Below are 22,364 nucleotides of genomic sequence, written 5' to 3'. Positions count from 1 at the left end.
TATATATATATATACACCTTGTAGGCCTTATTATTTCTTCCCATCTTAACTTTTTACTTCCTTGAGAAAGAGGGAATTATTCTCCAGTAAGACCCAATAGATAAAATAACATCAAAGTAACAACAGGCAGCACCATCACTCACATAAAGCTTCCCACTCTGACTTGGAGAGTGTCCTGATGGCATCCACCCCTCGCCTCTCATTCAGGTGCTCCTGTGCATGGCTGTACTCTCCCTCAGTGGCTGTGGCCTGCTCATCCCTATTAGGATATTGCTGAGGGAGACAATGCAAATTTAAGAATCTTACATTCATGAGTCATTGTAGATAAAGTAAATTATGATGTCTGATAGCATTATGTGCAAGAATTGACTTTACTGGAACGTATGGTCAGAAAATTTCATGCTTTGAAAATGAACAAGATAAAAAAAGAAAATCAAGATGAAAAAAAAACTTGGGAGAATTTTGTAGTAATGATAACTAACACAAAGATTCTAAACTAGAAGCAATGACCACTGAAGTACCTTGCTTAAATAAAAATTAAATAAAGAAAACAGGAATGTGCAGGGGCAAATCAGGTGAAGAGTGAAGACAGCATATCTACTGACCTAATCAAGGATACAGGGGGCTGTATTAACAAAGATTCTTAACTAGAGAGGTTTGATTCAGCCCAACTCTTATGCTTTTGGTGTTGTGCTTAACTTCCCAAGTCATGCTGAGTCTAGGTCTTAAATTAAAGACAGGTCTGCTTAACTTTAAAAGTTACACTAAGTTAACCAAACGAAGATGGCTGACTGCTGAGCCCAAGCTCACCACCTCAAGAATTATCAGCCCTGTAAGGATATTCTTGATGACCTGAGTGATTCTGAACTGCTGGACATATACAGACCTGCAGGAGTGTTATTTGTTACTGATTTGGCAAGAAATGCCTTGGAGAGCCCCACAGGAAGGAGTAATGCATTGATGCTAGTAATTAAAGTAATAATTACTGTGTTATTTAGCTAATGGGAAATGCAGCTATCCAGCAATGATAATCTTGGGTCTTCCTGTGCCCTGTTGTTGGTGTGTCTCATATATCTTCTTAGTAACTGAGCCCCATACAACTCTTTTGTGCCACTGAATGAGCAAAGCCCTTCAGGCTACATCTTTCCTCATATACTGACTGGACAAGGAAGGAAAGTCTTGCTATCAGTTCAGCTGAGTTTCCTCTATTAGCCTTTTTAGCCTTAGAGGTCATCTCCTCCATACAAAGGAAAAAGGACAGGAAAGGAGGTGCTGCTGAGTGGGAGTAGCAGGGCTCAAGGATGTAAGCACTGAGACAAAATACATGCCCCTTGTGTGGTATCTAATTTGCTTATTAATAAACACAAATTTATGCATACATATCCTTACAAAATCGATGACAAATTATCATTACTTGTTATTTAATAAAAGAGTAAAAAGATTGCACTATTAACTCAAAATTGAGAAATATAAGATTTTCCTGTTTTGCACTTTCACCATTTCTTACTGGGGCTTAAGAGTTTGGCTCAACACAACTTTAAGCATGCTTAGGAGATAAGCACAAGTCTAAGCAGAAGGCTGAGATGAATTGAGAATCTTTGCTAATACAGCCCCATGAGATTTTCAACAAAAGAAACTGCCAGTACTTCATACAAAGCACTTAAAAATTTAAAGGCTTGGAAAACTATGATGATAATAAGAAAAGAGAGATCAAAGATCCACTAAAGATCTAAACTATTATCAACCAAGAAATCTGCTGTCTCCAGCTCTTTGCAAGTGCTTATAAACAGGACCAGTGAGAACTTGAGCAATAAAGCCCAAGAACAGAGAGAGAGAGAGAGAGAGAGAGAGAGAGAGAGAGAGAGAGAGAGAGATAGAGAGAGAGAGAGAGAGAAACTATGATAATGAGAAAAGATAATGATAAAAGAGAGATCAAAGATCCATCAAAGATCTTAACTATTACCAACCAAGAAATTTGCTGTCTCCAGGTTTTTGCAAGTGCTTATAAACAGGAACAGTGAGCACTTGAGCAATAGAACCCAAGAACAGAGAGAGGAAGTGGAGTATTGAATGTTGGTGGCTAATCTGGTTCAGTGAAAGTGGTGTTAGTAATTTCTGCTATGGTGAACACAGTAATGGCAATCTGTTGTGTAACAATGACATAGATATATACCTCTAGTGCCTGCATGACATTAAGAAGATGCTGTGAATCAGGGTCCTTGAGGGCATCCTGATACACTGTGTCAAACTTGCGGCACCACAGCAGCTCAAGCCCCCACTTCTTGGCCAGTCTGTGGATGAAACATAACAGTTAGAGCCTCTATCTGAAATTTGTTTGGAATGTATCTGATGTGGTCATCACATGTACTGGTATCCACTACCTCACAACAGAAATCACAATAATAGGAGTTTAGCATCTTAGTTCTTCCAACAACGCTTGTACAATCATCTCTTAACTGCACGACATAATGCTAAGAATGATGACCTGAGATACAGCACTGAGGAGGAATCTAAAAACAAACTTATCACATGAGAGGCTCAGGAGGAATCTAAAAACAAATTTATCAAATGAGGTGCTGAGTGGGAGAAAGTCTCGTCTGCCATGGTGGCCATGGTGGTGTACACCAGCGTATTCCCCAGCTCTCCCTCTTCTACTAGTACAACAACGACTTATGTGGAAAAATCACCCCAATAAGAATGAAAATCCTATTTTGTAGAGGGTACTGACCGACCACACTGCCGATTGCACTGCAAATAAAGGCACAACCTCTGCTTAGTGGTCATTAGGTCCATTTTTCTCTAAATAATCCAGTCAGAAAGTAATTATGGCTTAGCACTGTCTTCCCCAGGACCTGAACCTTGGAAATCATCAGGCTCCAGTATTTCACTGATGTTAGGTTGATATTCTCTGTGTATTTATGTCAAAAATGCGCCTCTATCATCAGGTGCATGTGAAGGAGCCCCAACACAGTGTTAAGAAGGACTCAAGTGCCACAGGTCACCATGTGCTAAGTTGCTGGCCAATCACAAAGCTTGACACATACCATTAAGCGCCACACTGCCAACAGAACACTGGAGACAAAAATTCAGCAAATGAGTGTCAGTTGGTTTGTTAACCTTCAGAGAAATCTTTTTCTTATAGCACCATTCCAAAATATGAAAGATGTTTCAGCTAAAAAAAAAAAAAGAAAAAAAAAAAAAAAAAAAAAATCCAGTATATCTTTATCAGCTTTTTTTTTTTTTTTTTATGTAGGAAGAACACTGGCCAAGGGCAACAAAAATCCAGTTAATAAAAAAACCCACTGAGTTGCCAGTCCCAGAAAAGGGTCCAAAGCAGCAGTCAAAATTTGAAGGATAAGTGTCTTGAAACCTTCCTCTTGAAGGAATTTGTCATAGGAAGGTGGAAATACAGAAGCAGGCAGGGAGTTCCAGAGTTTACCAGAGAAAAGGATGAATGATTGAGAATACTGGTCAACTCTTGCATTAGAGAGATGGACAGAATAAGGGTAAGAGAAAGAAGAAAGTCTTGTGCAGTGAGGCCGCGGGAGGAAGGAAAGCATGCAGTTAGCAAGATCAGAAGAGCAGTTAGCATGAAAATAGTGGTAGAAGACAGCTAGAGATGCAACACTGCGGTGATGAGAGAGCAGATGAAGACAGTCAGTTAGAGGAGAGTTGATGAGACAAAAAGCTTTTGATTCCACCCTGTCTAGAAGAGCGGTATGAGTGGAACCTCCCCAGACATGTGAAGCATACTCCATACATGGACAGATAAGGCCCTTGTACAGAGCTAGCAGCTAGGTGGGTGAGAAAAACTGGCAGAGACGTCTCAGAATGCCTAACTTGATAGAAGCTGTTTTAGCTTCTATGAAGCTTAAAAAAGTAGCACTTGAGACCTTATTCCACTAATAGCCTCAAATATTGTGCAGCTAGGTCTAGCTGAATCATGGCATGGGAATAAGTCAAAAACAGTATGAATCTAAAATGGTCTCTAAACCTTCAAATAATTATAATTCTGGTTATAATGAATTTGAATGTAAATAAATGAGGCCAAAGATTTCATACCTGTTCATGCTGATAGAATACAAGCAGCCATTCTCAGGTAAAAAAAAAAAAAAAAAGTAATTCACGAAGCAAATATACTTAAATGGAGATAAATTGACACTGTGTTCACCAAATTAAAATGTTATAAGAAGTTTTATTATTTGAATAATTCTAACATTTCATTAGTATTACAGAGAATGCCTCTAAATATGAAATGCAATAATAGCCTTCTTTTTAAAATTCTATGATATAGCTGGACATGGAACGTGAGGAACAAGTAACCCTTGAATTTATACTTTTAATGTTATAGTATTTGAATAATTATAGCAAAGATTTTAGATTTATACTGACGACCTATTTCTGATGCTTAGATTCAGTCAGACATTATATTCTGGTGTGATATGGATGCTTCAAATTAAATGCCCTTAAAAAAACTTCCAGTTCGTTTTTTTTTTTTATGGAGGAAGAACACTGGCCAAGGGCAACAAAAATAAGAAAAAAAAAAATGCCCACTGAAATGCCAGTCCCATAAAAGGGTCAAAGCAGTGGTCAAAAATTGATGAATAAGTGTCTTGAAACCTCCCTCTTGAAGGAATTCAAGTCATAGGAAGGTGGAAATACAGAAGCAGGCAGGGAGTTCCAGAGTTTACCAGAGAAAGGGATGAATGATTGAGAGTACTGGTTAACTCTTACGTTAGAGAGGTGGACAGAATAGGAGTGAGAGAAAGAAGAAAGTCTTGTGCAGTGAGGCCGTGGGAGGAGGGGAGGCATGCAGTTAGCAAGATCAGAAGAGTAATTAGCATGAAAATAGCAGTAGAAAACAGCTGGAGATGCAACATTGTGGCGGTGAGAGAGAGGCTGAAGACAGTCAGTTAGAGAAGAGGAGTTGATGAGACGAAAAGCTTTTGATTCCACCCTGTCTAGAAGAGCAGTATGAGTGGAATCCCCCCCAGACATGTGAAGCATACTCCATACATGGACGGATAAGGCCCTTGTACAGAGTTAGCAGCTGGGGGGATGAGAAAAACTGGCGGAGACATCTCATAACGCCTAACTTTATAGAAGCTGTTTTAGCTAAAGATGAGATGTGAGGTTTCCAGTTTAGATTATAAGTAAAGGACAGACCGAGGATGTTCAGTGTAGAAGAGGGGAACAGTTGAGTGTCATTGAAGAGGGGATAGTTGTCTGGAAGGTTGTGTCGAGTTGATAGATGGAGGAATTGAGTTTTTGAGGCATTGAACAATACCAAGTTTGCTCTGCCCCAATCAGAAACTTTAGAAAGATCAGAAGTCAAGCGTTCTGTGAACACGTGAAATATTTACCTCCTGAAGGGTTGGACGTCTATGAAAAGACGTGGAAAAGTGCAGGGTGGTATCATCAGCACAGGAGTGGATAGGACAAGAAGTTTGGTTTAGATCATTAATGAATAATAAGAAGAGAGTGGGTGACAGGACAGAACCCTGAGGAACACCACTGTTAATAGATTTAGGAGAAGAACAGTGACCGTCTACCACAGCAGCAATAGAACAGTCAGAAAGGAAACTTGGGATGAAGTTACAGAGAGAAGGAGAGAAGCCGTAGGAGGGTAGTTTGGAAATCAAAGCTTTGTGCCAGACTCTATCAAAAGCTTTTGATATGTCCAAGGCAATAGCAAAAGTTTCACCAAAATCTCTAAAAGAGGATGACCAAGACTCAGTAAGGAAAGCCAGATCACCAGTAGAGTGGCCTTGACAGAACCCATACTGGTAATCAGATAGAAGGTTGTGAAGTGATAGATGTTTAAGAATCTTCCTGTTGAGGATAGATTAAAAAACTTTAGATAGGCAGGAAATTAACGCAATAGGACGGTAGTTTGAGGGATTAGAACGGTCACTCTTTTTAGGAACAGGCTGAATGTAGGCAAACTTCCAGCAAGAAGGAAAGGTAGATGTTGACATACAGAGCTGAAAGAGTTTGACTAGGCAAGGTGCAAGCACGGAGGCACAGTTTCGGAGAACAATAGGAGGGACCCCATCAGGTCCATCAGCCTTCCGAGGGTTTAGGCCAGTGAAGGCATGGAAAATATCATTGCGAAGAATTTTAATAGGTGGCATGAAGTAGTCAGAGGGTGGAGAGGGAGGAACAAGCCCAGAATCATCCAAGGTAGAGTTTTTAGCAAAGATTTGAATGAAGAGTTCGGCTTTAGAAATAGATGTGATAGCAGTGGTGCCATCTGGTTGAAACAGAGGAAGGAAAGAAGAAGAAGCAAAGTTATTGGAGATATTTTTGGCTAGATGCCAGAAGTCACGAGGGGAGTTAGATCTTGAAAGGTTTTGTCACTTTCTGTTAATGAAGGAATTTTTGGCTAGTTGGAGAACAGACTTGGCATGGTTCCGGGCAGAAATATAAAGTGCATGAGATTCTGGTGATGGAAGGCTTAAGTACCTTTTGTGGGCCACCTCTCTTTCATGTATAGCACAAGAACAAGCTGCGTTAAACCAAGGTTTAGAAGATTTAGGACGAGAAAATGAGTGAGGAATGTACGCCTCCATGCTAGACACTATCACCTCTGTTATGCACTCAGCACACAAAGACGGGTCTTTGAGACGGAAGCAGTAGTCATTCCAAGGATAATCAGCAAAATACCTCCTCAGGTCCCCCCCAACTAGCAGAGGCAAAACGCCAAAGGCACCTTCGCTTAGGGGGATCCTGAGGAGGGATTGCAGCGATAGGACAAGATACAGATATGAGATTGTGATCGGAGGAGCCCAACGGAGAAAAAAGGGTAACAGCATAAGCGGAAGGATTAGAGGTCAGGAAAAGGTCAAGAATGTTGGGCGTATCTCCAGGACAGTCAGGAATACGAGTAGGGTGTTGCACCAATTGCTCTATGTCATGGAGGATAGCAAAGTTGTAGGCTAGTTCACCAGGATGGTCAGTGAAGGGAGAGGAAAGCCAAAGCTGGTGGTGAACATTGAAGTCTCCAAGAATGGAGATCTCTGCAAAAGGGAAAAGAGTCAGAATGTGCTCCACTTTGGAAGTTAAGTAGTCAAAGAATTTCTTATAGTCAGAGGAGTTAGGTGAGAGGTATACAGCACAGATAATTTAGTTTGAGAGTGACTCTGTAGTCGCAGCCAGATGGTGGAAAACTCGGAAGATTCAAGAGCGTGAGCACGAGAGCAGGTTAAGTCGCTGCGCACATAAACGCAGCATGCAGCTTTGGATCGAAAATGAGGATAGAGAAAGTAGGAGGGAACAGAAAAGGGGCTACTGTCAGTTGCCTCAGACACCTGAGTTTCAGTGAGGAAAAGATGAGGAGGTTTAGAAGAGGAGAGGTGGTGTTCTACAGATTGAAAATTAGATCTTAGACCACGAATGTTACAGAAGTTAATAAAGAAAAAGTTGAGGGAGGTGTCAAGACACTTAGGGTTGTCGACAGAAAGGCAGTCTGACCCGGGGACATTTATGGTCCCTTCCCCAGATGGGGACTCCGAGGCTGGTGTAGGAGTCGCCATTATGATTTTAAAATTTTTGAGTGAAGGGTGTGTGTGTTATTAGGTGCTTGTAGTTTTGTGTGGAGGAAGAGAGTTGTCTTTAGAGGGCAGGCTGTGACTGCCCCCTTGTGTTGTGAGACACAAAGGGAAACGTTCAGTGAGGTCACAGCTGGGTTTAATGATAAGTTCACAGCACCCCGTGAACAGTGCTTTAGACCTCACTGGGAGTAATTATCGTTTCGGCAGGTGTCTACTGCCATAGTGGGTGCATATCCTTTCCAGCATAAAATGATATGAGGATGATAAAATAAGCAGACTGCACACTGAACACCTTGGCTGTGATCTCTATAACAGCTCCCAGACTTACTTCTGTAGAGTGGGTGGATGAACTAGGAACTCTGGGCAGTCAACAACTCCCTCCAGGAAGAAATTGTAACGATCACCAAAGAGTGGTGGGTTCTCTGATCGGCTCTCTGGGAACTCTATTGTGTACACCTCATTGCCACATTTCCGGCCACCACTTAACTTCATCCGTGACCTGTGAGAGGGAAGGTGGCAGTGGTTAGAGGACACAGTCTACCCTTGACAATTCAGCCATATTTGTGTTGAACCTTCAATACCAAGAGAAGGGATGTGTCGGTGTTGTATACCTTAGTGTTAGATCTAAAACAATTGTCTTGTATCTCATGGCCCAAGAATGATCAAGAAAAGTATTCTGAAAGATACTATGACCATTATCAATACATGAATGGATAATAGAAATTATAAATTCTTATATATGGTAAAACAAGAACTGGTCTGAGTATAGGATAATGGGATTCTGCTTATCAAAGAGATGACAAAGACAATAACACCTCTGGTAATGTGGAACTTTACAAAGCTTACTCAGCTAACAGCATGATGAAAGGTTTACAGTCCAGCATTACTAAGCTACCAGCTACCAAAGCAGGGCTTCACAACCATTAGGGAAAGGCCACTTCCAGTCTAAATAAAACAAATATCTGCATAAGCTACATAATGAAAACACATGAGGATGAGCTGCAAAATAAGAGGAAAATATATAAATAAGACACATAATGAGGGGATAAATCCATCTATCCCCACCTCATGTGCAGGCTTTTGAACATCTGAAAGCAATGAATGAAAATATTAAATACACTCTTTGTGTGGGATCCCAGACTTGATCAAAAAACAATATCTTCTCACTCAGGTCTCTTTAAATCAAAGGAATCATTAGTAAAAATTGTATCTCTGAAGGGAAAAACAACTGGGATGACATGGAGCTATTTTTTTTGTGTGCAGCCCCACAGATATCATGATTTGCTTTAGACTGAATGCTTGTTTATTTCCATACCCTCCCTCTGGGATACCCATACTAATGTGAAAAAATATATATATATGATTAAATAAATAAATAAATAAATAAATAAATAAATAAATAAATAAATAAATTAATTAATTAATTAATTAAAATAGAATAAAATAAAATAAAACAAAATAAAATAAAATATATATATAAATAAATAAAATAAATAAATAAATATGTCTGAGCTGGGAGACAAAAATTAATGACAAAAACTCAAACTGATGAGCAACAAACAATGCATGAATAATATAAGAAAAGAGCAGCAGTTCCTGGAAAAGGCACTAGAAAAGACTACACAAGACCACTAACATGCTGCAGTCCATGTGAGCAGGCCAGTCAAGAAGCAGTTACATACTTTGCTGTAGTGGCAATCTCAGTGAAGGAATCAGTAAGTGAAATATCTACTGATGAACAAGAAAATGAAAATTCAACAAGAACACAAACTAGGCCTGAAGACTTTCATTGCAGCAGTCTTCACTGAGAAGGGCACAGGTAGATTTAAGAGACAGACATATCACAAACAGGTAGCTGAAGAGATGAAAGCTATGTCAGTGTATAGGTTGATGAGAGAACTACAAACACTATTCTATTTCCTTCCTGAAGTATTTGTATGATATATATATATATATATATATGATGATTCATTCCACCATCACCCTGTGCCTCACATGATCTCGTAAGCACTGGGGATCGTGGCCACAAAATATCCTCCTTTCTTGAGGTTCTCGGACACATTACGAAGCATTGTCTCTGCCTGAGGGAGACTCTCAAAGCAGTAGTGGAAGGCAAATTGACATGAAACTAGATCCATTTGCCTCTTGGAGTTCTCCATAAGTGGCCTGATCCTTTTCTGTTGGGTTTAGAAAAATAAACATAAACAAACCACAATATATGTGATGCTCTATTCTAGATATTTTATGTAAAAGCATTTTTGTGATAAGAGAGAATCTATATAAAACATTTCCATGCTTGGTCATTCATTTTAAATTCTCTTATTTCTCCTACACCTTTTGCTGCACTCGGTTATTCACCTTAGGTTTACCTTACCAATCACTCAATCTTTTAATTTTGTTTATATTACATCCCCATCCTTCCTTTCTACATTCCTGACCCATCTATTTAAAAGATGCTTATCTGATACACTCAGTACATCATACTTTATTTCCCCTGAAATGTGTTCCTGTAAATTAAAGCCTCTTCTAGAATTAATACCATTTTCCAGAATATATAATGAAATTTCTTCCAGAAAAAGTATAAAATGTATAAAAGTTTTTTCCCAGAAATGTCTCTGTAAAACCTAGGGTGCAGTCACTCCATGCAATGTAATACATCAAACATCTCTCCAGCATTTTAATTCCCTTTAGTGGTTTTTTACTCATTTCAAATAGTACAGGAATCTATTCTATCATATATCTCCATAAATTATTGTATTTTCTTAATTTTCTTCTCTAAAGAATATTATATGAAGAATACTTGTTGCATATTTTTCACTTGTGATTCCTTTGCCTATCCCTAGCAGCATAAATGCGTCTAAGTAGCCTCACTCACCTTGGTACAGTCAGCCACAATGAACTCTGCATTGAAGCAGTTCCCGCGGCCTCTGTTCTTGGTCCGGTTGTACCGTTCCTTGCACTGCTCCACAGAGGTCTCTGCTATGTCTGCACAAACCAAATACTGAATGTTGCCCTGTGCAGGTGAGAAAGGAAAAAATAATCTTTATAACAATACACACTCATGTATGAGAAGTGCTAAAGTATTGATAAGGAAATATTTAACACCTCAAGGACCAGCGCTGGTGGTCATTTTCATCCCGCCAAGACCAGCCCTCCAGCGCTAAACACTGAAAATTGTAGTCTGTATTCACACACCCTCCTTGGAAACAGGTCAGTAAACTTTCATTAAGAAGTGGATATTGACAGATAGAGATGGAAAAACCAGACCAGTTAAGGAGAAAGAATAAAATAAAAAGAATTTCTATAACAGGAATAATATAGTTAGGGGAGGAAGGTAAAAGAGAAACAAAATTTGAATCATCTAGAGTGAAGTTGTGAGTAAAGGTGTGAGAAAATTTCAGCTTTAGAGATAGGAGATGGCAGTGAAGCCATCTGGATGAAATAGAAGGGGGAAGAGGAAGAAGAAAAATTGCTGAGATATTTTTGGCCAGATGCCAAAGGTCTCAAGGAGATGAACTAGCTAGATTTTGACATTTCTCACTGATGAAAGAGTTTTTGGCAAGCTGGAAATTAAAGCTGACATGGTTTGGGGCATAAATATAAAAGGCATAAGTTTCAGGGGATGGAAATTCAATGTAGCATCTACTCAGTTTGTGTTTGGCTGTTGTTGTGTGCAGATATACATATTGCTGTTATGTACAGTGTAGTAACAAAGTATAGTGGAACCTAAGTTAATGAATGCCTCTCTTTATGAACAAGTAAATTTTTTTAACAAAATTTTGAACTCATTGCTTTGGTTGTCATGCCATAATTCAGTTTTTGAACAAAGTTACTTGATTTCAAATATTAAAAGGCATAGCAAAAGCTTCTGTTTATTACTAATTCATAGTTTCTACAAATATTTACTTTGTTTTTATATATTTTGAGGAGAGACACAGAGTGTTAACAGTAATTCAATCTTTGAAATAAGGTAAATGAAGTCCCATTGAAAAACCTTGTTGTAAACAAACAATTTTTGGTGCTCAGGAGTAATCCTGAGCTACCTGTGACTCTCTCAATGGCCCCAATGCCAAAACTACAGCACAACTGCATTTTTCCAATAGCTTTCCCCAGCAGCAAGATGTCTAAGTGTTATGATCACCATTTTGGCGGTAAGTCGGTTGGTCCTCTCTGTGTCATTCTGTATGGTTCCCCTCACTAGATCGGAGACAAAGAGAATACCTGCACGGTCTAAATAGTATCTTCTGGTGAGTTCTGTGTCACTAAGTTCATTCAATACATCCTTTCTGGATAAATAATTTGTGAGCTGGAGATGTTGTGAAGCAGCCATCTTGGCTGTAGGAGTGTCTGTCATAAGCCACTAAGACAGGGTAGGCTGGTGTCTGGGAATGGATTAATCCATTTTACATTGATTCCTATGGGGAAAATAGTTTCGGTTTTCAAACATTTTGGATTTTGGAAGGTATTCAGGAACGAATTAAGTTCTAGAACTGAGGTTCCACTGTACATTGCCTTAAGTAAACATATAGTTTTATATTCAATACAGTACAAGACTAAACATACCCCTCAATATACTGAATAAAGTTCAGTTTAGGTAGTGGACACCTGACTGAACAAAACTACCAATACACTGAAGAAAGTTTGCTTGAATTAAGCAGTGGATAACTAATCCAAACTATCAGATAACCTAACTACTCTTCCTCCCAAATAAATTTGCTTTATTGACAGATTATTGTATGTCTGGATGGGGAGTGCCCCATGGCTTCTTTGAAGAAGCTCAGTCTGCCTTAAAGTAAAGAAAATTATAGTATAGGGGAAAATAGAACCATCAAAAACTGATCAAAAAGGAGGAAGGGAACCATGTAATGATTGGGAGTACAAATGTGCTAAAACTGTTTTGGAATCTGGCAATTGTCATGGTCCTGACATCTATGGCACTATCCTTCTCTTATCTTGATCAAGGATTTGATCCCCAACTAAGGCCTTTGAAGCCTAAACATTTATCCTACATTTAGATAAATTTCTCATTGTTTTTATGAATGGCCCAAGGGAGGGAGTGTTACATATTGTCACATGTGACAATTTCCTATCCTACTTTAGCTTGAAAGAGGATGACCTCAAGTGAAATAGGATGAGTATGCTGGATTAAGTGAAAAGAGGAAAAAAAGAATGACAAGATCTAAGCAGTAAAGGAATGAAAGAACAGGAATAAAGGAAAACTCTACTCTTCTTGTTATCCTCTTATGTAATTTCTTAGAAACAAGCATATACAGATACAGTGGGTAAATAAACAGATAGAATTGTGAAGAAAAAGAAAAAGAAAAAAGAAAAGAAAAAAAAAAGAAAAATAAATAAATAAATAAATAATATATATATATATATATATATATATATATATATATATATATATATATATATATATATATATATATATATATATATATATATATATATATATATATATATATATATAGGAGGGACACTGGCCAAGGGCAACAAAAGTCCAATAAAAGAAAAATGTCCACTGAAATACCAGTTTCATAAAAGGGTCCAAAGTGGTAGTCAAACATTGAAGGATAAGTGTCTTTAAACCTCCCTCTTGAAGGAATTAAAGTCATAGGAAGGTGGAAATACAGAAGCAGGTAGGGAGTTCCAGAGTTTACCAAAGAAAGGGAAAGTCTTGTGCAGCGAAGCCACGGGAGGAGGGGAGGCATGCAGTTAGCAAGATCGGAAGAGCAGTTAGCATGAAAATAGCGGTAGAAGATAGCTAGAGATGCAACACTGCGGCAATGAGAGAGAGGCTGAAGACAGTCAGTTAGAGAAGAGTTGATGAGACGAAAATCTTTTGATTTCACCCTGTCTAGGAGAGCAGTATGAGTGGAACCCCCACAGACATGTGAAGCATACTCCATACATGGACGGATAAGGCCCTTGTACAGAGTTAGCAGATGGGGGGGGGGTAAGAAAAACTGGTGGAGACGTCTCAGAACGCCTAACTTCATAGAAGCTGTTTTAGCTAGAGATGAGATGTGAAGTTTCCAGTTCAGATTATAAGTAAAGGACAGATTGAGGATGTTCAGTGTAGAAGAAGGGGACAGCTGTGTCATTGAAGAAGAGAGGATAGTTGTCTGGAAGGTTATGTCAAGTTGATAGATGGAGGAATTGAATTTTTGAGGCATACAACAATACCAAGTTTGCTCTGTCCCAATCAGAAATTTTTGAAAGATCAGAAGTCAAGCATTCTGTGGCTTTCCTGCGTGAAATGTTTACTTCCTGAAGGGTTGGGCATCTATGAAAAGATGTGAAAAAGTGCAGGGTGGTATAATCAGCGTAGGAGTGGATAGGACAAGAAGTTTGTTTTAGAAGATCATTGATGAATAATAAGAAGAGAGAGGGTGACAGGACAGAACCCTGAGGAACACCACTGTTAATAGATTTAGGAGGAGAACAGTGACTTTCTGCCACAGCAGCAATAGAACGGTCAGAAAGGAAACTTGAGATGAAGTTACAGAGAGAAGGATAGAAGCCATAGGAAGGTAGTTTGGAAATCAAAGCTTTGTGCCAGACTCTATCAAAAGCTTTTGATACGTCCAAGGCAACAGCAAAAGTTTCACCAAAATCTCTAAAAGAGGATGACCAAGACTCAGTAAGGAAAGCCAGAAGATCACCAGTAGAGCGGCCTTGACAGAACCCATACTGGCGATCAGATAGAAGGTTGTGAAGTGATAGATGTTTAAGAATCTTCCTGTTGAGGATAGATTAAAAAACTTTAGATAGGCAGGAAATTAAAGCAATAGGACAGTAGTTTGAGGGATTAGAACAGTCATCCTTTTTAGGAACAGGCTGAATGTAGGCAAACTTCCAGCAAGAAGGAAAGGTCGATGTTGACAGACAGAGCTGAAAGAGTTTGACTAGGCAAAGTGCAAGCACGGAGGCACAGTTTCGGAGAACAATAGGAGGGACCCCATCAGGTCCATAAGCCTTCCGAGGGTTTAGGCCAGCAAAGGCATGGAAAACATCATTGCGAAAAATTTTAATAGGTAGCATGAAGTAGTCAGAGGGTGGAGGAGAGGGAGGAACAAGCCCAGAATCGTCCAAGGTAGGGTTTTTTGCAAATGTTTGAGCGAAGAGTTCAGCTTTAGGAATAGATGTGATATATATATATATATATATATATATATATATATATATATATATATATATATATATATATATATATATATATATATATATATATATATATATATATATGAACCTTGGTTCTCAAACTTAATTAATTCCTGAATGCTGTTCAAAATCTGAAATGTTTAGAAACCGAAATTATTTTCTCCATAGGAATTAATGTAAAATGGATTAATCTATTCCTAGACACCAGTCACCTTGTCTTAGCAGCTTATGACAGACACACCCACTGCCAAGATGGCTGTTCCACAACATCTTCAGCTCAGAAATTATATATTCAGAAAGGATGTATTGAATCACCTTCATTTTGGCAGTAAGTGGGTTGCTCCTCTCTGTGTCCCTCTGTAAGGCTACCCTCACTAGATTGGTCTAAACAGTATTTTCTGATGAGTTCTGTGTCATTAAATTCATTCCATACATCCTTTCTGAATAAATAATATGTGAGCTGGAGATGTAGTGAAGCAGCCATCTTGGCTGTGGGACTGTCTGTCATAAGCTGCTAAGACAGGGTAGGCTGGTGTCTGGGAACACTGAATCCAATGGGGAAAATAGTTTAAGTTTTCAAACATTATGGATTTCGAACAGCATTCAGAAATGAATTCAGTTCAAGAACCAGGGTTCCACTGTGTGTGTGTGTGTGTGTGTGTGTGTGTGTGTGTGTGTGTGTGTGTGTGTGTGTGTGTGTGTGTGTGTGTGTGTGTGTATATATATATATATATATATATATATATATATATATATATATATATATATATATATATATATATATATATATATATATATATATATATATATATATATTTATATATATATATTGAAATAGAACATCAGTCAAGCCATGTAAAGAAATATTCACACACCTTCTGCCACTTGAGGAGATCGCCCCCCTTGCCACAGCCCAGATCCAGCACTGATATGGGGTATCCATCCACCTGTCGGTCCCGGATCTGCTTCAGGCAGTATGATATGAGGAAACTCTTAATCCAGTTGTTTGAGTTGCGCATGTAAAAGATACGACTCTTGGAACGCTCCCTAAGTCCCTTTTCCTCAATGTTGTTATAGTGACTAGCCACCACAGACCCTGCAAGAACCATATATATGTAGATGATTATTGTCACACCTGTATCTGCAATGAGGCTTAACAGGGTTGAAGAGGGAGATAAAAAAAAAAAAAAAAAAAAAAAAAAAAAAAAAAAAAAAAAAAAAAAAAAGGTGGGGGCGCGGGTTTGAAAAAATATTTTACATATCAAAATTTAGTCCTATATCATATTGATAATTAAGGTCTATATATGTACATATACATAAAAAAATGTAAAAGTAGTCGTGTGACCCACTCATTTCCTGTAGAGCACAAATTAACACAGGCTTTGTCCATCCAGGCCAACCTGTATCAGCATGACCTTAACAAATGTGTGTTCTTCATTAATAGAAAGTGTCAAAATTTTAAAAAATCCAACCCCCCTTGTAATTTCTGGCACTTAGCCAAAAACATCTTCAATAACTTTACTTCTTCATCTTTCCCTTCTTTATTTCAACCTGATGGCACCACTGCCATCTCATCTATTTCTAAAGCTGAACTCTTTGCTCAAATTTTTGCTAAAATCTCTATCTTGGATGGATGGATCTCCTCCACCCTCTGACTACTTCACGCTACTCATTAAGATCCTTGGTAATGATGTTTTCCATGCCCTTGCTGGCCTAAACCCTCAAAGGACTTATGGACCTAATGGTCCATCTGAAACTGTGCCTCTGTGCTTGCACCTTGCCTAGTCAAACTCTTCCAATTCTGTCTATTAACATCTATCTTTCCTTCTTGCTGGAAGTTTGTCTAAATTCAGCCTGTTTCTAAAAAGGGTGACCATTCTAATCTCTCAAACTATCATCCTATTGCTTTAATTTCCTGCCTCTCTAAAGTTTTGAGTCTATCCTCAACAGGATCTTCTGGCTTTCCTTACTGAGTCTTGGTCATCCTCTTTTAGAGATTTTGGTGAAACTTTTGCTGTTGCCTTGGACATATCAAAAGCTTTTGATAGAATCTGGCACAAAGCTTTGATCTCCAAACTACCTTCCTATGGTTTCTATCCTTCTCTCTGTAACTTCATCTCAAGTTTCCTTTCTGACAATTCTATTACTGCTGTAGTAGACAGTCACTGTTTGTCTCCTAAATCTATTAACAATGGTGTCCCTCTGGGTTCTGTCCTGTCACCCACTCTTTTCCTGTTACTCATTAATCATCTTCTAAACCAACCTTCTTGTCCTATCCAGTTTCCTTTCTGACCATTCTATTGCTGCTGTGGTAGACAGTCACAGTCCTACACTGATGATACCACCCTGCACTTTTCATGTCTTCGTAGACGCCCAACCCTTCAGGAAGTAAACAGATCTTGCAGGGAAGCCACTGAACATCTGACTTCTGAGCTCTCTAAAATATCTGATTGTGGCAGAGCAAAGTTATTATTGTTCAATGCCTCAAAAACTCAATTCCTCCATCTATCAACTCAACACAACCTTCCAGACAACTATCCCTTCTTCTTCAATGGCACTCAACTGTCCCCCTCTTCTACACTGAACATCCTCAGTCTTCCCTTTACTTATAGTTTAAACTGGAAACTTCACATCTCATCTCTAGCTAAAACAGCTTCTATGAAGTTAGGCATTCTGAGTTGTCTCTGCCAGTTTTTCTCATTTCCCAGCTGCCAACTCTGTACAGGGGCCTTATTCATCCACGTATGGAGTATGCTTCACGTGTATTGTGTGGTTTTCACTCATACTGCTCTTTTAGACAGGGTGGAATCAAAAGTTTTTCATTGTATCAACTCCTCTCCTATAAATGACTGTCTTCAGCCTCTCTCTCATTGCCACAATGTTGCATCTCTTGCTATCTTTTACTATTATTTTCATACCAACTGCTCTTCTGATCTTGTTAACTGCATGCCTCCCCTCCTCCTGCAGCCTCACTGCTCACCCCTATTCTGTCCACCTCTCTAATGCAAGAGTTAACCAGTATTCTCAATCATTCATCTCTTTCTCTGATAAACTCTGGAACTCCGTGCCTGCTTCTGTATTTCCTCTTTCCTATGACATGAACTTATTATATTTTTGTTGCTCTTGACCAGTCCCCCTCCTACATAAAAAAAAAAAAAAAAAAGCCTTGTTTCACTCTTAGATTAATTTTTAACTGCATATTTAGTGACACATATAAATATGAAGAATAAACAAACAAAAATAAATAAATAAATAAACTCCCAAAAAAGCAATAAACCTCCCCCACCAAAAAAAAAAAAAAAAAAAAAAAAATGTTTATGAGATAAAAAGGAAGTAATGAAGATGACACACTGCTTATGTTCTTCATATTCAGCATTCTCTCCTACATGTTATTCCTTAACATATGGCATTGCAAGTCTAGATTAGTGGAACACCCAGCTAGAGATCCCTTAAAAGGAAAACAGGCAAGACAACTCAAGATATCTTGATTCCTACAGAAACAGATATATAGAAAGTGCTCCCAGTCATCTTGTCCTTTCAGTTGCATTTCATGATGCGTTCAGAACACAGTGACATTATTTTTGGTATCAGAGTGTGTGGCCATACCCCTATCACAGGATAACAAATAAAGAAATAAAATAAGGAGATAAAATAAAAGTGATAATCATGATAATGCTATAACCTGTAGTATACAGTGAACAAGACCAACAGACAACATAAAGGATAACACTATAAAAGATATAAAAAAAGACTTCACTATATCAGGCAGAACTAGTAGACAGAACTATTTCAATACCAACTCCGGGATATGGCAGAGATATTGCAGACAACTTACCAAGGCTAGAGTCTCCTTCAACAGCTTGTTTCTTATGGGGAGACACAACATCTGGGTCAGCCATCTTGTGGGTGTGTGAGGTGTGGGGAGTAACAATGGGGCGTGTTACTCTGCAAACAATTCTGAGGAAACTGGAACACAGACACAACTTTAATGATGGTGTGATAAATAGGAGGAGGAGGAGGAGGAGGAGGAGGAGGAGGAGGAGGAGGAGGAGGAGGAGGAGGAGGAGGAGGAGGAGGAGGAGGAGGAGGAGGAGGAGGAGGAGGAGGAGGAGGAATACAAAGGAAAGCCAAACAGCAACAGACCTTTTGGTCCTTGCAAGGCTGTTTGGTAACTACTTCTAACTAGCTACAGGGAAGAGAGACAGGACAGCATAGAAGGCTACTCCCCACCCACCACTACCTCCAGCTTGCGCTGGCATGGAAATAGTTGGGAAAAGTACCATGCAGTATGGAAAAATTGACATGGAATTTTCATAGGAAAGGTTGAAAGGAAGTTCTACTATTCACCCTATGGTGAACTCTATATGCCTATCTGAAAGTTAATACAATTTATAATATAATTGGTGTGTGTACTATAAGAGTTTATTAGTGAATTTAGTAATTATTCAGACAAGAAGAGAGCTTGTTGGGGATTTGCTTTTAAATATTTGTCTATTTTATTTTTGAATGATTCAATAGAATTGCTGTTTACGATTTCTGCAGGAAGTTTATTCCATATATTTACTGTACGATTAAAGAAAAATGTTTGGCCTCATGTGATTTAAAACGTTTGGGTATAATCTTGAATCCATTATTTCTTGTTAGGCTAGAATGATCAATGGTAAAATATTTATGTGCATCAATGTTACTATATCCTTTAAAAATTCTGAACACTTCAATCAGGTCTCCTCTTATCCTGCACTTTGTTAAACTAAATAGGTTTAGTTCTTCCAGTCATTCCTCATACAGTTTATTACGCAGTCTTGGAATCATCTTTGTGACTGCACTGTATCTTTTCTACTTTTTCAATGTCTTTTTTGTAATATGGTGACCAGAACTGTACACAGTATTCTAGATGAGGACGCACCAGTGAGTTATATAAGGCAAGTATAACCTTTTCTGATTTAAATTCAAAGGTTCTTCCAATGAACCCTACTAATTTATTTGCCGCCTTTACTGTTTCTTTGTAGTGTTGACTCGGGTTTAGGTCGTTTGACACAATGACACCAAGATCTTTTTCTTTATTGGTGCTTGACAGTGGCATGTTATTCATTACATATCTCGCCTGAACATTGTTGCTTCCGATATGTAGAATTTTATACTTTTCTATATTGAATCTCATCTGCCATTTTTCTACCCAGCTTGTTAGTTTATTGAGGTCACACTGCAGTTCCTGCCATTGTGACACAAACATTACTCTACTTGTTATTTTGGTGTTGTCTGCAAATTTACTTAATTTGCAATTTATCCCTTCATCCATATCATTAATGTACATTATAAAAAGTACTGGTCCTAATACAGAGCTTTGAGGAACACCGCTATTTACCTTTTGCCACTCTGTGACTCTTTTCCATTTATCACTACACGCTGTTTTCTGTCAGAGAGCCAGTCTCTCAGCCATTTCAGGTTGTTTCTGGCAATGCCGTGAGCTTTTACTTTACTGATGAGTCTCTTAAGGGGAACAGTGTCGAAAGCTTTCTGGAAATCAAGGTACATAATATCAACAGCTTTTGTCTCGTCATACGAGTTAAATACTTCATAAAAGAAGTCTAGCAAGTTTGTTAAGCAGGAACACTTGGTTCTGAAACCATGTTGCAAGGAGGAGGAGGAGGAGGAGGAGGAGGAGGAGGAGGAGGAGGACAAACTTATAAACCACCACCAACTATCATGTTGTGTTGATCAAGAGCATCCTTCCTTCACCCCTCTCTAAATTTCCAGTTTAGCAACAAACTCCATATGGCAGATGAAACTATTTTTTTCTGATAAGTTTTGATGTGTTTTTAAATAATCTACCATCAAAAGTTTTTTATGTCATCAACTCCTCTCCTTTAACTGACTGCCTTCAGCTTCTTTCTCATTGCTGCAATGTTGCATCTTCTACCGCTATTTTCATGCTATCTGCTTTTTTGATCTTGTTAACTGCATGCCTCCCATTCTCCCGTGGCCTCACTGTACAAGACTTTCTTCTTTCTCTCACCCTGTCCACCTCTCTAATGCAAGAGTTAACCAGTATTCTCAATCATTCATCCCTTTCTCTAATAAACTCTGGAACTCTCTGCCTGCTTCTGTATTTCCACCTTCCTACGACTTGAATTCCTTCAAGAGGGAGGTTTCAAGACACTTATCCTTTAATTTTTGACCACTGTTTTGGACCCTATTTGGGGACCAACATGTCAGTGGGCATTTTTTTGCAAATCCTCCCTCCCCCTACCATAAGGAACAGAGGGTAAATATTAAAAAGAGTTTTGCAGCCCTATTTCTTATTTTCTTGGGGCTGAAATAGAGCCTAAGGCTAAAACACAGCCAAATACCTTACCACCAAAAATAAATAGGTAGCTGCAATACTGCTGCTGTTCTTGTTGTGATGGTTGCCATGTTCTTCATCCTGCTCTTGCTATTAGCATCCTAATCTAACTAAACCAATAAATGTGAGTATCGCTGATGGAGTTACTGTTAATCTGCGACACATATATATTGGGTTCAAAATACCAAGCACAAGCAGTTTTAGCCAATGAGACAAGTCACGAAAGTAGAAGTGAGTTTGTAGTGAAACTGGAATAATACCCACCCCTCTATTTAATAATACAGAGCACAAAATTCATAAACTCATTTGTATACTACAATTCCATGAAAGTTAAATGTTCACTTCTGCATGCAAATCCTTACAAAGGAGACACATCGTCTCGTCACCTTTATTTCCTATCCTGCCTCGGACTCCCTCATTCGTGACTGCTGCATCTTTCGAGGTGGCATTGGGGATATAACAAGGGTGACTTAAGAAAAATTATCAGGATCAGTAATCAGGATAGAACAAGAAATAATGGGTTCAAGTTTGAAACACATTTAAGGAGATACAAAAGAATTTGTTCCCAAACTGAGTGGTAGGTGAATGGAATGGGCTCAGTAATCAGGTTGTTTGTGTTAAGTCACTAGGGAGCTTTAAAAGATCTGACAAATTTATAGATGGGGATGAAAAATGGAAATAATTATAATTCACAAAAGGACTCCCATTTGCAGGCCTGATGGCTTCTAGCCATCTTGTTTTCCTACATTCTTATGTAGATGCGATACAAAGCTCAGAAGGCACAAAAAAACCGCACGTACCCACCAGTTGTTTCAGCCACTGCCGTGTAAACACAAGCCAACTTTGCCGAGGACTGCCACAATTCGCCTGTCCAACGGCTCACTTGGTGGTCCACAACACTCATAAAATAAATAACCAACAATGCAACATTTATACCAGTATACAATAAAAAAAAATGAAATGAGAAAATATTTCTTGGAATTAGAAACAACAACGATATTTTCATAAGGTACTAAAGAAAATAATGAAATAAATCAATAATCCAATAAATTAACCAGTCAAACTGTCTTAGCGATAAAAATAAGTAAGGAATCAGTTTAGATATGGTCCTACTGTTGTAAGATAAGAGAAAAGAAAGAAAAGACCGCCTTCTTTTATCCTCCCACTCATTTAATATTTTAACACTGCTCTTTTCTTGTTTTCTTAGTTTCTTCATTTCTCTCATGTTTGTCTCCCAACATGCATTGCGATTGTTATTAATAATGATGTCATCGCTTCAACACGAATTTTCAATATTTTAC

The 22,364-nt window shown here is 38.5% G+C and overlaps 1 protein-coding gene across 5 annotated transcripts in view; it reads right to left on the bottom strand.

The window, feature by feature from the left end:
- LOC135102329 (mRNA cap guanine-N7 methyltransferase-like) overlaps nucleotides 1–22,364 on the bottom strand; it is a 41,582-nt gene that overhangs the window by 2,730 nt on the left and 16,488 nt on the right. The window contains exons 1-8 of one of the 5 annotated variants that reach the window (XM_064007385.1): nucleotides 21,864–22,004; nucleotides 18,556–18,686; nucleotides 15,596–15,816; nucleotides 10,429–10,566; nucleotides 9,549–9,730; nucleotides 7,882–8,052; nucleotides 2,174–2,291; nucleotides 144–273 (exon numbers count right to left, since the gene is read on the bottom strand). In XM_064007385.1, coding sequence (XP_063863455.1) covers nucleotides 144–273; nucleotides 2,174–2,291; nucleotides 7,882–8,052; nucleotides 9,549–9,730; nucleotides 10,429–10,566; nucleotides 15,596–15,816; nucleotides 18,556–18,686; nucleotides 21,864–21,967 — 1,195 coding nt within the window. In that variant the 5' untranslated portion in view covers nucleotides 21,968–22,004. Of the gene's footprint in view, nucleotides 1–143; nucleotides 274–2,173; nucleotides 2,292–7,881; nucleotides 8,053–9,548; nucleotides 9,731–10,428; nucleotides 10,567–15,595; nucleotides 15,817–18,555; nucleotides 18,687–20,085; nucleotides 20,271–21,449; nucleotides 21,473–21,863; nucleotides 22,005–22,364 lie in introns of those variants that run through there. The other 4 variants (XM_064007387.1, XM_064007388.1, XM_064007386.1 and 1 more) reach the window with 4 other exon arrangements.

Source organism: Scylla paramamosain, chromosome 7, assembly GCF_035594125.1.
Source record: "Scylla paramamosain isolate STU-SP2022 chromosome 7, ASM3559412v1, whole genome shotgun sequence".
Taxonomy (NCBI): domain Eukaryota; kingdom Metazoa; phylum Arthropoda; class Malacostraca; order Decapoda; family Portunidae; genus Scylla; species Scylla paramamosain.
The sequence above is the reverse complement of the archived record's forward strand: the minus strand, read 5'-3'. Positions and strand labels throughout refer to the sequence as shown.